Below are 15,494 nucleotides of genomic sequence, written 5' to 3'. Positions count from 1 at the left end.
AGCACTGGAGCGTCAGCCATACAGTCTCATCCTTTCCCGTGTGGCTTTCACGTGTTTGAACCTCTAAAACAAGCTATTCACGGACATCAATTCGCAACGGATGATAAAGTGTGTGACTGGGTCTTGGCTTGGAACCGACAGCAGCCTACTAACTTCTTCAAGGATGCAATCAACTGGATAATATCACAATCAGATAAATGTACCAACAGTTTTGGCAACAATTTTTGAGTATGTGTACTGTGTATAACTACAGTTTTGAGTTAGTAAAATAGTTACCGTTACTTTACACCAGCGACTGAGTTTCATGTGAATGCCTCTTATATAACACAATTAATATCGTAATTGCTGACTAAAACCTGGATATTATTTTTTCAAATTAGTGATACATGGGTGGCTTATTGAATTACATTGTGGGAGTTCTTAACCTTAACGGTAAATCTGGACAAATGTTTTATTCAGAATAGTTCTTACAACAGTAAGTGATATCAGGTTCACCTCATTAGACCACCAAATTACTGAATATCTCAGCAACAATATTAAACTCGTGGGAACCTATGTGCAACAAAATACCTAAGTATTCTAAAACTTGCTTTGTTTTCATGTGGCAGACAATAACATTGTAAACAAAGGACAAGAGATTTAGACCAAGCAGGAATGATGTACAAAATTAAACTGTCTTAGTCTCAGGGGGGAGATGAAGATAGTCCCCAGCTGAAGACTAAATTTATTGCTGCCTGCACGTCACCACCTGTGGCTACCAGAGCTTGGCGATTCAGTGCTTCATCTGAGAGTCCCATCTCCTGCATCTGCTGCAGCTGTCTTGACAACCTTCGACGTGAAGGACTTGACTGACCCTCAGTGTCAGATGATTGATCTTCTCCTCCACCGGCCTGTAAGGGAAGTTGATATATGATTTACTGGGTAAAAATCCATAAATATATACTCTAAATCTCATTCTGATTAAGTGAAGTATTTTATCTTTTCAAAAAAAACTAGGTAAATAAATTAGCCATATTTAAACAACATTAAATATGGTAGTAATGCACACAGACTTTTGAAAAAAAGTGTCATCTATTATGGGGGTACTGAAGTCAGATCAGACAAACAGGAGATAAAAAGTGTTTCCACAGAAAGGTGTAAATGAGTGAGGTTGTCTAAGCATGTATGGAAGTTAGATTAATAAGCAGACACTCCCAGCAAAACTACTTTAAAGAGACTTGTTAATATTGGTAAGCATTATATGGACCTACAACACTTTACTCCTTCAGCTGCACTATTTAGAAAACTGACAGTTTTTTCAAGCTTCCCCCACTTGTGTTCACTGAGCAGTCCCCTTAAGTGTAATCTGCAGAGTATCCATGTAGATGTAGTTGGTTGACAACTTAGTATATGTAATTATAATGAACTATCACAGCACATATTCTTCAATAAAAGCTTTAGTGTGTGTTTTATTATTTGGAAGAAAGAACAGAATCCGATTACAATACCTTTGTTTATTTTAAAACTAGTGGTAGTCTATCTGAGACTCCTTCAATATTTGAATACGGTTTTTATTTTTATTTTTACAATGTAGCATATGTCTGCATTTCCACTTTGTTCTGTCTGTCTGCAGTGAAAAATCTAATAAATGGTAATACTGGGTGCAACAACAACATTCTTCAGTTGTATAAAAAGTTTTAAGCTCACTGATGTGAGCTTTGTGGTCAGTAACTGTTGTAAACAAGATTTTTAGAGCCTGGTCCCAAAAGTCAGTTATTTTGTAACTGACTAGGCAAAACTTTTTGAAGCCCCATGTTCACATAAGCATTTAAGTAATTCTAAACCTTTTGTGCACCACCCATGTTCTGATGGCAACTTGCCATCTTTTTACACCATGTTGATAACCCAGAAGTAATACTTTGACAACTTACTTGTTGCTCAGTATACGTGGACAAGCCCTTGAGCATCTGAATAAACTGGAGGCATGGCAATATGCAGCACTGAGCACTGCATGTTCACTGTGAAAATTGGAGAGAATACAATCATCTGCCTTTAAGTATGTGACCCAGAGCATTGTGCACAAAACAAACAATGGAAAGTCTTATCCCATGTTTTGGTTCCATTCATCCCATCAGCAAAAATTATCAGACATCCAGAATATCATCTGGGGCTGTTACATCAAGGAATCTGATGGGACACACTTGTCAATCAGTTTCGCAATTGTGAAATAAGTGTTGCCATGGCTGCAGCAGTGTGAGTTTGGGTCTCTGTATGGTTGTGTGTGTCCTTTCTACTAGAAAAAGAGCCGATGCTCAAAAGCTAGTAAATACCATTTTCTGTTATGTGTGTCTATAGACAACACATCAGTCTGCTACAGGTGAGAGGATGCCTTTCTCTTATTAATTTTTCCATTTATTGCAATGAAACAACAGAAATACTTAAAGCAACACAAGCAACTTTTCACTCATCTGTATACAACATTCTGAAAACAGCATGTCTAATTCAAGTTATTCCATGAAAGTATTAAGTTCTTTGTTTCGCTCATTTTTCTCTGACAAATGTTTTTTAGTGAGATATACTAGGAAAGTAAATGAACAGTGTATAATTATTGTTTACATTATTAATTTAACTTGTTCAAAGTATGTACAACATAAGAGAACTATATGTCAGGTTTAATATAATGAAAGGCTGCATTTCTTAAGACACTGTCCACATACTCAGGAGGATGAAGCCATAGTATCTGTCCATCCATCCTGATTTAGGTTTTTCATAGTTTTCCTAATAATTTCAGAAAGCTGCTGGGATGGCTCCTCTAACATGGCTACAGCTGACCACACGTCCTCCATTCTCCTCATTAAACACATGTGCAAATTCGAATGTCTGTATATAAATGGGTAATGTTTTCTTTTTTTTATGTTGACACTTCCTGTATTATTGTGAAACTATCCTTAAAAAAATAAATTACCAATACCACGTTAAAGTGTGTTGAAACAGCCAATGACATGTATCAAATTGTCAGGAAGACATTGAGGTATGTCCTGTTGTTTTCTGTGAACAGTATTCACATTTGTGTGTGTGTTGATTTGAGTTGTGCAAACTATCACTCTGTATATTATTTTGGTATATTTTACAGGAACTGTTGACAAAAAAAGAGAATATCTTTGCACTGAGAGTTGTGATAGCACAAAAAGTGTCAATGAACAATGTAAATGGATAGAGGAGACCACTTAGAATAGATGGAGATGGTCTGGTCATTTCAAGTGATAGGTGTGGGAGGAAGTGATCAGTTGCTTTACTCTTACTGGAACATACAGGCTCTTGAAGTTTTACAAGAAACATTTGTGTGACATGCAACTCATTTTCTATAACACTTCTCACTAGAGTGAAATGACCATCTTTGTGACACTCTTGATGGTCTAAGTTCTGTTTACGGGTAAGTCCCCAATTTAATTACAATACTGGTCTGATATTTCATAATCCCTTAGTTTGTCCATTAGCTGCATCGAGTGCCTCTCTGAAGTCAAAGTACACAGTATCAACCTGGTCATTATCTACTTCCTTCTCATGCTCATAGGTAGTTTCGCAGGACTATTTAGGTCAATTCCATGCTGATACCCACAGAGATATATAGAAAGAATAGGCAAATGTGAAATGGAGGTGGTGTATTTGTCACAGTAGACAAGAAACTCAAATCCACCAGAAAGAAACTGTAGATGCATATGAGATTGTCTTGGCAAGACACAGTATCAGGGCTGCGCATAAAATGATAATTGGAACCTTCTGTCACTCACCAGACTCATTTTCTGATGTAACCGAAAACTTCAGAGAAACATCAGTTCACTTGTACGTAAGCTCCCTAACTGTACATAATCATCAGTGGCAACTTTAATCATCAACAATTAATTATGAAAATTATAGCTTTGTTAGGGGTGGGCATGATAAGACATCCTGCAAAACATTATTAAATGCCTTCTTTGAGAACTGCCTGGAACAGATAGAAACCCAACTCGTAATGAGCAACAAATAAACCTGACTTCTTTGAGGATGTCTACATCGAAATGCCATGATGCGGTTGTATCAACAAAGTACAAGGACAACTGAAACAAATGGAAACATATAATTACATGATCAGTAAACCAGATAAAAAATCTGGTATTGTCATACCTAAATGAGGAACTTGGAACTTTCAGCACAAGACAGGAGCATGTAGCCAAACTATGGCTCAATTATAAAACAATAGTTGAGCATGCACTGGGCAACTATGTACACAATAGAACAGTTCATAATGGGAGGGAACCTCCGTGGTATACAGTCACTGTAAATGTACTTCTAAAGAAACTGAGATTATTGCCTAATATGTGTAAAACAGAGTGTATGGCTACAGATAGGGAGATGTTGAATGAAATGCATCTAGCTGTCAAGAGAGTAACGCCTTTAATGACTACCATAGCAGAATATTTTCAAATAACATTTCACAAAATTCAAAGAAATTCCCGTCGTATGCAAAGGACGTCAGTGGTACCAAAGATAATGTCCAGTCCCCAGCAAATGAGACAGGAACTGAAATTGAGGGTAACAAAGCAAAAGCTGAAATGCTTAACTCCATTTTCAAATGCTCCTTTACAAAGAAAAATCCAAGAGAATTGCCCCAATTTAATTCCCAAACCACAAAAAAAGATGAATAAAGTAAGTATTATTATCAGTGGTATAAAAAACTGAAATAATTAAAACTGAACGAAGCCCTAGGGTCCAATGGAATCTCTATCAGCCTACACCTAATTCCAGCTGAGTTTGCTTCGCTGTTAGCTATAAGCTATTTTAGAACCCTTGAACAAAAAACTGTGCCCAGTAACTGGAAGGAAGCACAAGAACACCTGTCTGCAAGGAAGGTAGCAAAGATTGGCCATAAAACAACCATCCAATATCCTTGACATTTGTTTGTTACAGATCTTAGAACATATTCTTAGCTCAAAAACAATGAGGTATCTCGAACAGATTGACCTCTGCTATGCCAACCAGCATGGATTTCAAAAATAGACCATGTGAAACATAACTTGACTTTTCTCACTTGACATCCTGATAGTCAAAGATCACGGCAGTCACGTAGATGCAGTATACCTCAATTTCCAAAAATAACATTTAATTTAGTACCACACCTATGTCTATTATCAAAGTATGATCAAATGGAGTATCAGATGAAATATATGACTGGATTGAGGATTTCTTGGTATGGAGGACACAGCATGTCATCTTGGCTGGAGAGCCATCAACAGATGTAGAAGTAATTCCGCGTGTACCTTAGGGAAGCGTTTTGTATCCCTTGCTGGTTCATGTTGTATATTAATGATCTTGTGGGCAGTATTAACAGTAACCTCAAACTCTTTGCAGATGTAGCTATCTATGATGAAGTACTGTGTGAAACAAGCTACATAAATATTCAACGAAAATAATCAATTCCTGACAATATAATATCATTGGGTAGATAAAAAAAATTTGCTCACCAAGTGCCCCGCACGCACGTCCACCTACCCACCTGCCCCCCCCCCCCCCCCCCCTTTCCCCACACACACAAGGTTTATTTTATGCAAGCTTTCAGAGCCAGAGGATCCTTCTTTTGGCAGAGCAGGTGGAGGAGGAGGAGGAGGAGGAGGAGGAAGAGGAAAAGTGGCAAAGGAAACACACACACACACACACACACACACACACACACACAAAAGGTTTAATTTATACAAGCTTTCAGAGCCAGAGGATCCTTCTTTTTGGCAGAGCAGGTGGAGGAGGAGGAAAAGGGGGTTAACGAAAAGGACTGGAGAGATTTAGGGAAACAGGTACAGTTTAGAAACACCATCCAGAACCCCAGGTCATGGGAGGCTTACCAGATGAAATGAGGAAACACTGACTGTTGGGGGACTACATCAGAAAAGATTTGAAAGCCTGAGAGCTTAAAGGTGGAAGAAAGAGTAATATGGAAGACAAAGATTACTGCTAAAACATTGTGCATGGGTTAATAAGAGTGAAAAGCAACATGTCCTTGGTTCTCACCACCCACTCTGTCTTAAATTATGTTAATTCCTTCTGTCTCGTTATTTCTTCACAGTAACTACTCCTTTCCTCATTCCATTTTACTTTTCTACATCTTTCATTTTCTGACTTTTCTATTTTTTGCTGTTCCTCTCCCACCTGTTATGAACAAAGCACTTAGCTTTTCACTCTTATTAACTCGTGCACAGTGTTTTAGCAATAATCTCTGTCTCATATATTACCCTGTCTTCCATCTTTAAAATCTCAGGTTTTCAAATCTTGTCTGGTGCAGTCTCCAACAATCAATCTTTCCTTCTCATCCTGTCCAGTAAGTCTCCCTGACTCGGGGTTCTGGCTGACTTTTCTGAACTGTATGCTTTTTCCTAAATCTCTCCAGTCCTTTTCCTTCACCCCTCTTCCTTACCCTTCAACTCTTCTGCTGGAAGGAGGAACTACTGGCTCCACAGCCTTGCATAAGTTAAATCTGTGTGTGCGCGTGCTCCTGCTGCTGCTTGGTGAGAAGATATTTTTTTTATCTATCCAATTACATTTTAGTACACAAATATTCAGTCAGATCTTGATAAGGTTTTAAAGTGGTGCAGATACTGGCAACTTGGTTTAAATGTTCAGAAATACAAAATAGTGCACTTCACAAAATGAAAAAATGTAGTATACTATGACTAATATCAATGAATCACTGTTGGAATCGGCCAACACATGCAAATAGGTTGGTTGGTTGTTTGAGGTTTAAGAGAGCAAACGGCAAGGTAATCAGTCCCTTGTTTCAAATGTGGTCCATTCCGCTAATGTGACATCTCAGGAAAGTCAGAACAGTAAAAGGGAAAAGGCTAAAAATGGAAAGTGGCAGTCATGTTGTCAATGGTAAAAACAAAATGAGGGAAGTCGGCAAGAGAACGAACCCAACACTATGCTGAAGCAGCATAGGCAAGACCACCAGTGACTTAAAAGGTACAACCGCTAGAATGTAGAAGTACGTATGGGAAAAGGAGACTAACCATTTTTTTTTTTTTAAGTGGGGGGGGGGGGGGGTAAAAACAGAGTAAAAGGGGAAGAAAAGAGGATTTCGGTCAGGGAGGTGAATCGGGAATCTCCGAACACTGCTACTGCTTACAGTGGGAGACACCCAAACACTCACCACCCTGCCCCAATACCAGAGAGAGATTAAAAACCTTAAAACTGAGAATAAAAACCATTTTCCCGGAGGAAACCGAGAACCAGAGAGACCATCCGGGAATCGTCAGCCAACATCAAAGGTAAAGTGTGAGAGAGTCTGTACTTAGCACTTAGAGCCAAAAGAAGGGGGCATTCAACCAAATTGTGAGCTACTGACTGGAAGGTTCCACAACCACAAAGTGGGGGTGGCTCATCACGCAAAAGAAAACCATGGGTCGGCCTGGTATGACCAATGTGGAGACAACACAGTGTGGCCGAGTCCTTTCGGGAGAGGCAAAGGAAGAACGCCACGGCCTGGTGTCACCTTAATTGCACGAAGTTTATTAGACAGGGGAGTAGCCTCCCAAGAATTGGGCCATGACTGTGCGAAATGGGATTTGATGTGAAGCTGTAAATCCGCTGCAGAAGGGGTTACAGAAAATGGGGGAGGGGGGGGGGGTAAGTGACTGCTCCCCCAGCCAAACGATCAGCGAGCTCATTGCCCGGGATACCCACATGGTCAGGGACCCAAAGGAAGTCAATGGAACAAGCAGCACGCTGAATATCAGCAAGATGGTCATGGATGGCAGAGACCAAGGGATGGTGCCAAAAACACTGGTAAATAGCAAGAAGGCCACTCATCGAGTCCGTACATAACAAAACGCGGTTGTGTTGGGACTGTTTAATAAAGGTAAGGGCCTGGGAAATTACCATCAATTCCGCAGTAAACACTGCACATGTAGGTGGCAGCAGATGATTTTCCGTTCCGACAGAGGACGTGAAGGCATACCCCACATGATGAGCAGATTTAGAGCCATCAGTGTAAAAAACAACAGCATCCCAAAACTCCCATAAAATTTGGCGCAAAAAGGAATGGAACATCACCGAGGGGACGGAATCTTTTGGACCTCGGCAAAGATCCATCCGAATTCGAGGCCGAGGAACTAATCAAGGGAGGGGGGGGGGGGGGGTGGAGGGGAGGGAGTGAGGAAGGCAGTACAAAGAAGGAAGCTGAAAATCACGGCAAAGAGACGCAAGGCGGAGCCCAACTGGTAAACCTGCCCGAGGGTGGGGGTCGGGTGGGCGATGTCCATGGTCTGGGAACAGGATAGAATAGGAAGGATGAGTGGGTAAGGAACGGATAGCAAGTGCATAAGACACAAGAAGCTGGGACCACAGAACAGAAATGGGGGGGGGGGGGGGGGAGATCCCAGCTTCAACCAGGAGACTATCAACAGGGCTAGTAGGGAACGCACCGGTGGCCAAACGGATACCACGATGGTGGACTGGATCCAGCACGTGCAGTGTGGAAGGAGCAGCTGAACCATGAACGTGACAACCATAGTCCAACCGAGATAGAACTAGAGCATGATAAAGACGGAGAAGGAGGGAACGGTCCGCACCCCAAGAGGAGTGGGCAAGGAAGTGAAAGACATTGAGTTTACGGAAACATCTTACCTTCAAATGTCTGATCTGGGGCAGGCAAGTGAGCTTGTTGTCAAAAAGAAGACCCAGGAAACGAAACTGTGGGACCACAGGCAATCGTTGGGCATTGAGAAGAGCTCTGGATCAGAGTGGATCGTAGTACAGCGACAGAAATGGACCACCCACGATTTTAAAGGAGAGAATTGAAACCCATGTGAGAGGGTCCATGCAGAGGCACGCCATATAGCGCCCTGGACCTGCCGTTCTGCAGATGCCATTGAAGAGCAACTAACCCAAATGCAGAAATCATCCACATACAGGGCAGAGGCGACCAAAGGGCCGACAGAGGCCACAAGTCCATCGATAGCAATGAGGAAAAGAAGGACACTCAAGACAGAACCCTGTGGGATGCCCGTCTCCTGGTTCTGTGGAGAACTAAAAATGGTACCAACTCAAACTCTGAATGACCGATGGAACAGGAACTGGCGGACAAAAATCGGGAGTGGGCCCTGAAGACCCCACTGACGACAGGTAAGTAAGATGAGATGGCGCCAGGCCGTGTCATAGGCCTTGAGAAGGTAAAAAAACACTGCAACCAAATGGCGGCACTGGGAAAAAGCCTGCCAAACTGCAGATTCCAAGCGAAGTAAATGATCGATTGGAGACCGTCCCTCTCGAAAGCCACACTGGTAAAGGGACAATAGATCCCGAGATTCAATGAACCAATTGAGCCGATGGGCTACCATCCGTTCAAGTAACTTACAAACAACATTGGTCAAACTAATTGGCCGATAGCTGTCAACAGATAGGGGGTTCTTACCAGGCTTAAGGACAGGAACCACAGTGCTATCCCTCCACTGAGAAGGGAAGTCACCCTGGAGCCAGATACGGTTAAACACCTGAAGAAGATGTTGCCGTTGTGGAGCACTGAGATGTTGAAGCAGTTGGTTATGAATGGAATCTGAGCCAGGGGCCGTATCATGAGAAGAAGATAGAGCAGAAATAAATTCTCATTCAGTAAACGATTCGTTGTAAGATTCTGACTCACAAGGGGTAAAACATAAGGTGGAAGCTTCAGCCCGCTGTTTCTGGTGAAGGAAAGCAGCTGGATAGGAGGTTGATGCTGATGCTGATGCCACTGCAGAATGGGTCGCAAGATGTTCTGCAAGAACTAATCAGTCCGTACAAAGGCCATCTGGGAGGTGAAGGCCTGGGAGGGTGGCCTGCCGATGGCAACCTAGGAGAGAGCGAAGTGTAGCCCATACCCGTGACAGAGGGACAGTAGAACCAAGGGAAGAAACGAATCGTTCCCAACATATCCGCTTGCTCTGTTTGATTAAATAACAGGCTTTAGTGCGGAGGTGTTTAAAGGTAGTAAGGCTGGCTACGGATGGGTGCCTCTTAAAGTGTTGCAAAGCTCGACGGCGATCACGGATGGCAATGGCAATGGCAATGGCCGTACTCCACCATGGGACTTGCCGGCGATGAAATGGTCCAGATGAGCGTGGGACAGCAAGGTTAGCAGTGCGAACAATCACATCAGACAAGTCATGTAGGACGTCATCAATACAACCCGACAAAGAGGGAGAAAGCACGACCTGTGCAGTGTATAGAGGCCAATTGGCGCATTGGAAAGACCAACGAGGTAACCTGTCCATCGGAGAGCGGGAAGGGAGCGAGATAATCAACGGGAAATGGTCGCTATCACAAAGGTCGTCATATGGCGACCAGTGTAATGAAGGGAGGAGAGAGGGAGAAGAAAGAGAAAGAACAATGGCAGAAAAGGTATCATGACCGGCACTGAAATGAGTATGGGAGCCATCATTAAGAAGGCGCAAGTCATGCTCTGCAATAAACTGGTCTATAAGAAGACCTCGTCTAGATGGAAAGGCACTGCCCCACAAGGGATGATGAGCATTAAAATCCCCAAGGAGGAGGAAGGGAGGAGGAAGTTACTGAAGAAGGGCAGTTAAGGCAGCAGGTGTAAGAGTCCTGTCAGGAGGGAGATAAAGATTGCAAACTGTGACCGCAGAGTCTAGGTGAACCCTAACAGCAACTGCTTCCAATGTAGTTTGAAGAGGTATCCACGTGCTAGAAATGTCTGTACGGACCAACATACAAATGCCACCTGAAGCCCACAGGGGTCCGACCTGATTTCGACAGAAAACACGGAACCCACGGAGGGTTGGTGAGTGAGTATCAGTAAAATGAGATTCCTGGAGAACCACACAAGCTGCAGAGTAAGACGAAAGAAGGGATTTCAATTCCGGAAGGTGATGATAGTATCCATTGCAATTTCATTGGAGAACCACAGAACGATGATTTAAATGGGGGCTGGACACGCTAAAGCCAGTCATACCGCCAGGTCCCCACCCGTCACCGACGAGGAGGGGGCGACATCCATGAACGACAGGTCAGAATCCGGTTGTGAAGTCGGGGAAGGGACCTCTGGTGACACCAGAGTCTCTTTGTCCCGGGACTTACGTTTCTTCTTCTTTTCAGGCTGAGATCGAGGAGGGCTGTGTGGCATAAAGGAGCCAGCTGCAGCAAGATCAGGAACAGAAAGAGACTGGGCGACCTGGGGGCCGACAGACCACGGTTGTCGTGTGGCAGCAGACCTTTGGCCTGGAGGGTGCCGGGAAGGGGCATCCCGGGACAGATGCCCTTGACCGGCAGACGCCGAAGGAGTGGGACACTTCTCCAGCTGGGGAGGGGGAGCACCGCCCAGAGGAGAAGGTGTGGGAGCCGCAGGGGAGGGGGGGGCGGAGGAGAGGGGTCCGGGATGGGGATAAGGAAGGGGGAGGAAGGGGTGAAGATGTAACCAAGGCGTAACTAGATGTCATTGACACAGGGTGAAGACGTGTATATTTCTTACAGGCCTCTGTGTAGGTTAAACGATCGAGGGACTTATACTCCTGTATCTTCTTTTCCTTCTTATATACTGGGCAATCTGGTGAACGTGGAGAATGACTACCATGACAATTTAGACACACAGGAGGGGGAACACAGGGACTCCCCGCATGGAGTGGAGGTCCACAGTCACCACAGAGAGGGGCCTGTGAACAGCGGGAAGACATATGTCCAAAACGCAAGCACTTACAACACCTCATAGGAGGTGGGATGTACGGCTTCACATCACATCGATAAACCATAATCTTAACTTTCTCAGGGAAAGTATCCCCGTCAAAGGCCAGGATAAAGGCACCAGTATCAATGCGATTGTCTTTAGGACCCCTCTGAACACGCCGAACAAAGTGAACACCCCGGCGTCCGAGATTGTCCCGAAGTTCCTCATCAGTTTGAAGGTTGAGGTCCCTGTGAAAAATCACACATTGTACCATATTTAGAGACTGGTGGGGGGTAATAGACACAGGAATTGTGCCAAGATGGGTACAGGCACGAAGGGCGGCAGATTGGGCAGCTGAAGCAGTTTTGATCAGCAACGAACCAGATTGCATCTTGCTCAGGGAGTCCACTTCGCCAAACTTGTCTTCAATGTGTTCCACAAAGAATAATGGTTTGGTATTGGTGAAAGTATCTCCATTAGTCCTGGAGCAAACTAGATAACGGGGGAAAGATTTCGCCCCTAGCCGACAGCCCTGACCCTCTTCCCAGGGGGTAGCCATGGAAGGGAAGGCCGAAGGGGCACGAGAAGCAGCACTTGAAAAATCAGTTCCACGCAGAGAGACGGCCGCAGAAGAATGGCCAGAGTTCTGAACCCATATGCGTTTCATTTGCATAGCGTCCGCCCTGATACCACCCACTCCGATCAGGGGCTCTCCTCACGGGTGCCACCCAGCCACAGCAAGGGCCGTCTGGCACGGCGGTCATTGCCGGGAGTTCCGATGCTCCAGGATGATGAGCAACCACTACAAGGCATGCATGAGGGGGTCACAGCTCAGGTATCAGAAGTGTGATCCCTGTGTGTTCAGGGGGCTCAACCAAAAGGGTACATAGCGACCCCACCACACGGGCTTGCTACAGTGCTGGCTATGGACCCTAGCATCAGACAACGATGTGAAAGAAAAGGTGTTATGTACTAGGAGGGCGCACGTCGGAGACACTAGGTAAGGTGCTCTTTCCCAAATGGCTCACATTACGGAGGAGAAATTTTGCAATGGAGGTGAAACCCCAGAGGGGGATCAAGGAGCCAAAGGAGGAGATGATTACGCAACAAAGCCAAATTGTGAAACCAACAGAACCAGGAGGATAGCGGGGGCCAACATAAGCAAGGACACCAAGAGAGGGAGAGAAGAAGGTGACGGGAAAGGGGAAAGGAGGGGAAGGGGAAGGAAATGCAGCCCTGGAGAGAAAGAAGGCTGCAATAGCTCGGGGCCCCTTGCTCACCACGCATGTATCCATAAAAGAGTTGTGGACCCCCTGCGGGGCACATGCAAATACCTGGGTGTATCACTTCGTAGGGATGAAATGGAATGATTGCATAGGCTCAGTTGTGGGTGAAGCAGGTGGTGGACTTCAGTTTATTGGTAGAATGCTGGGAATTGCAATCAGTACACAAAAGAGATCAAGAACTGGCTTTAAATGACGACTCTAGGAATCTACTACAACCCCCTGCCTATTGGTCACATAGGGACCGTGAGATAAAGATCAGAATAATTTTGGGATTCAGACAATCATTCTTCCTGCACTCCATACATGAATGTAATGGGAAGAAACCCTAATAACTGGTGCAATGGGACGTACCCTTAACCATGCAGTTCACATTAGTTTGCTGAGTACATATGTAGAAGTAGAGTCTAAAGATTCCAGTTGCGACTCCCTAATACTATATTCATAGGGTACTATGTTTCTTGTTTTGTGAAGTGCACAATTTTATGTTTTTGAAAATTTAAAGCAAGGTGCCAATCACTGCACCTCTGAAATCTTATCAAGATTTGACAATATTTGTACAGCCTCACTCAGACTGCTTTTCATGTGCAAAAAGTCTGAGGTTAGTATTAATATTGCCCACAAGATCATTAATATATAACATGAACCAGCAAGGGATCCAAAATGCTTCCTTAAGGTACACGCGAAATTACTTCTACATCTGTTGATGACTCTGAGCCAGTTCAGATAAGATGCTGTGTTCTCCCTACCATGAAATCCTCAATCAAGCCATATATTTCATCTGATATCCCATATGATAATACTTTGATAAGAAGCATAGGTGTGGTACTGAGTTAAATGCTTTTTGGAAATCAAAGTATACAGCATCTACCTGACTGTCTTGATCTATGACTATCAGGATGTCAAGTGAGAAAAGTCAAGTTGGGTTTAACATGATTTGTTTTTGAAATCCATGCTGGTTGGTGTAGCAGAGGTCAATCTGTTTGAGATACCCCACTGTTTTTGAGCTAAGAGTATGTTCTAAGATCTGTAACAAACAGATGTCAAGGGTACTGAACGGTAGTTTTGTGGCTCACTTCTACTACTTTCTTTGTACACAGGTGTTCTTGAGCTTCCTTCTTGTCATTAGGTACAGCTTTTTGTTCAAGGGTTCTATAACAGCTTATAGCTAACAGAGAAGCAAACTCAGCCAGAAATTTGGTGTACACTGTATGGATTCCACTGGGCCCAAGGGCTTCATTCAGTTTTAATTATTTCAGTTGTCTTAACGCCGCTGATACTGATACTTACTTCATTAATCTTTTTAGTGTCATGAGGATTATATTGGGGCAATTATCCTGGATTTTCCTTTGTAAAGCAACATTTGATAACAGGGTTAAGCATTTCAGATTTTACTTTACTACTCTCAACTTCAGCTCCAGTCTCTGCCATGAGTGTGCCACTAACAGCCTTAATGTGTCACCACAATTTCTTTAGAATTTATGAAAGATCATTTGGCAATATTCGTCATTAAAGGCTTCACGCCCTTCTCTCTCTCCCATTATGAACTGTCCTACTGGGTACATTTCTATCCAGTGCATGGTCAACTATTCTTTTAATCTTTAGCCATAAGTACCTGTCCTGACTTAGGGGTTTCAAGTTCCTCATTGAGGTATGACACATATTGTTTCTTTGTCTAGTGTTCTGAACATATAAATATTTATTCTTGTTTTAGATGTTCTTTGTGTTTTGGTATTTACAGTTTCTGTAACTGCCTCATGGTCACTGATACCAGTTTCGAAGTGGACTTCCTCAAAAAGGTCAAGTGTAACTGTTGCCATTAGAGGGGCATATAGATAGCCTTTTTTCTTTGCTCTATTTTCGAGTGAAACAGAAAAGAAAATGACTAGTAGTGCTCTACCACACGCCATCTGGTGCCTTGTGGAGTATGTAGGCACATGATGCTGTAATATATTTCCATCATGGGTGGGGTTCTGAAATATCTGTTCTAAGTAGTTTTCAAGGGCAGCATTTAGTAATGTTTCGCAAGCTCTCGTCACACCCATCACTTATTTTGTTACATCACACTGTTTTTTTTTCCCTATTTTTATCTGTTATGTTTGATTATTGCTGTTGATTTTAATTAAGATCGAGACATTTAGTGTCTACTTGTGAGTCATCAATACAACACATGCAACTCATATTAATACTGAACTACATGTAATACATAACTGCAACAATATTTATCTACTTACACTCGCTATCGCTTGTTGCATGGCTTGATTGAACAGCTCTGGTGTAATGAGTCCACTTGTTGAGCCAGAACCTGAAGGTTGCGGTGAACTTGACATAAATCCTGAAGGGAAAGAAGTGGAAAAAAACATTATTACAAAATACAAAGATGTTTTACAGACTTCTTATGAAATGCTTTTGGTGCAGTTCCTCAGTTTGCTTAATGACACAGCTGATGTATGCTGGTTTAACTCCTGCAAGGATTTTATTTATTCTAATATATTAGCCTACTGGTGTGAGTGACTTCTTACTTTCTCTCCACCCTCCACAACATA

General features: G+C 43.2%; 1 protein-coding gene across 2 annotated transcripts in view; it reads right to left on the bottom strand.

Moving 5' to 3' along the window:
• Nucleotides 1-417: 417 nt before the first annotated feature.
• The window catches only part of LOC126281205 (ubiquitin-like protein 7), a 65,283-nt gene continuing 50,206 nt past the window's right edge, over nt 418-15,494 (bottom strand). For both annotated transcript variants that reach the window (XM_049979943.1, XM_049979942.1), the window contains exons 7-8: nt 15,183-15,283; nt 418-890 (exon numbers count right to left, since the gene is read on the bottom strand). In XM_049979943.1, the coding sequence (XP_049835900.1) occupies nt 684-890; nt 15,183-15,283 (308 nt within the window). In that variant the 3' untranslated portion in view covers nt 418-683. The remainder of the gene's footprint in view (nt 891-15,182; nt 15,284-15,494) is intronic.

The sequence above is a fragment of the Schistocerca gregaria genome, chromosome 7 (assembly GCF_023897955.1).
Source record: "Schistocerca gregaria isolate iqSchGreg1 chromosome 7, iqSchGreg1.2, whole genome shotgun sequence".
NCBI lineage: Eukaryota > Metazoa > Arthropoda > Insecta > Orthoptera > Acrididae > Schistocerca > Schistocerca gregaria.
The sequence above is the reverse complement of the archived record's forward strand: the minus strand, read 5'-3'. Positions and strand labels throughout refer to the sequence as shown.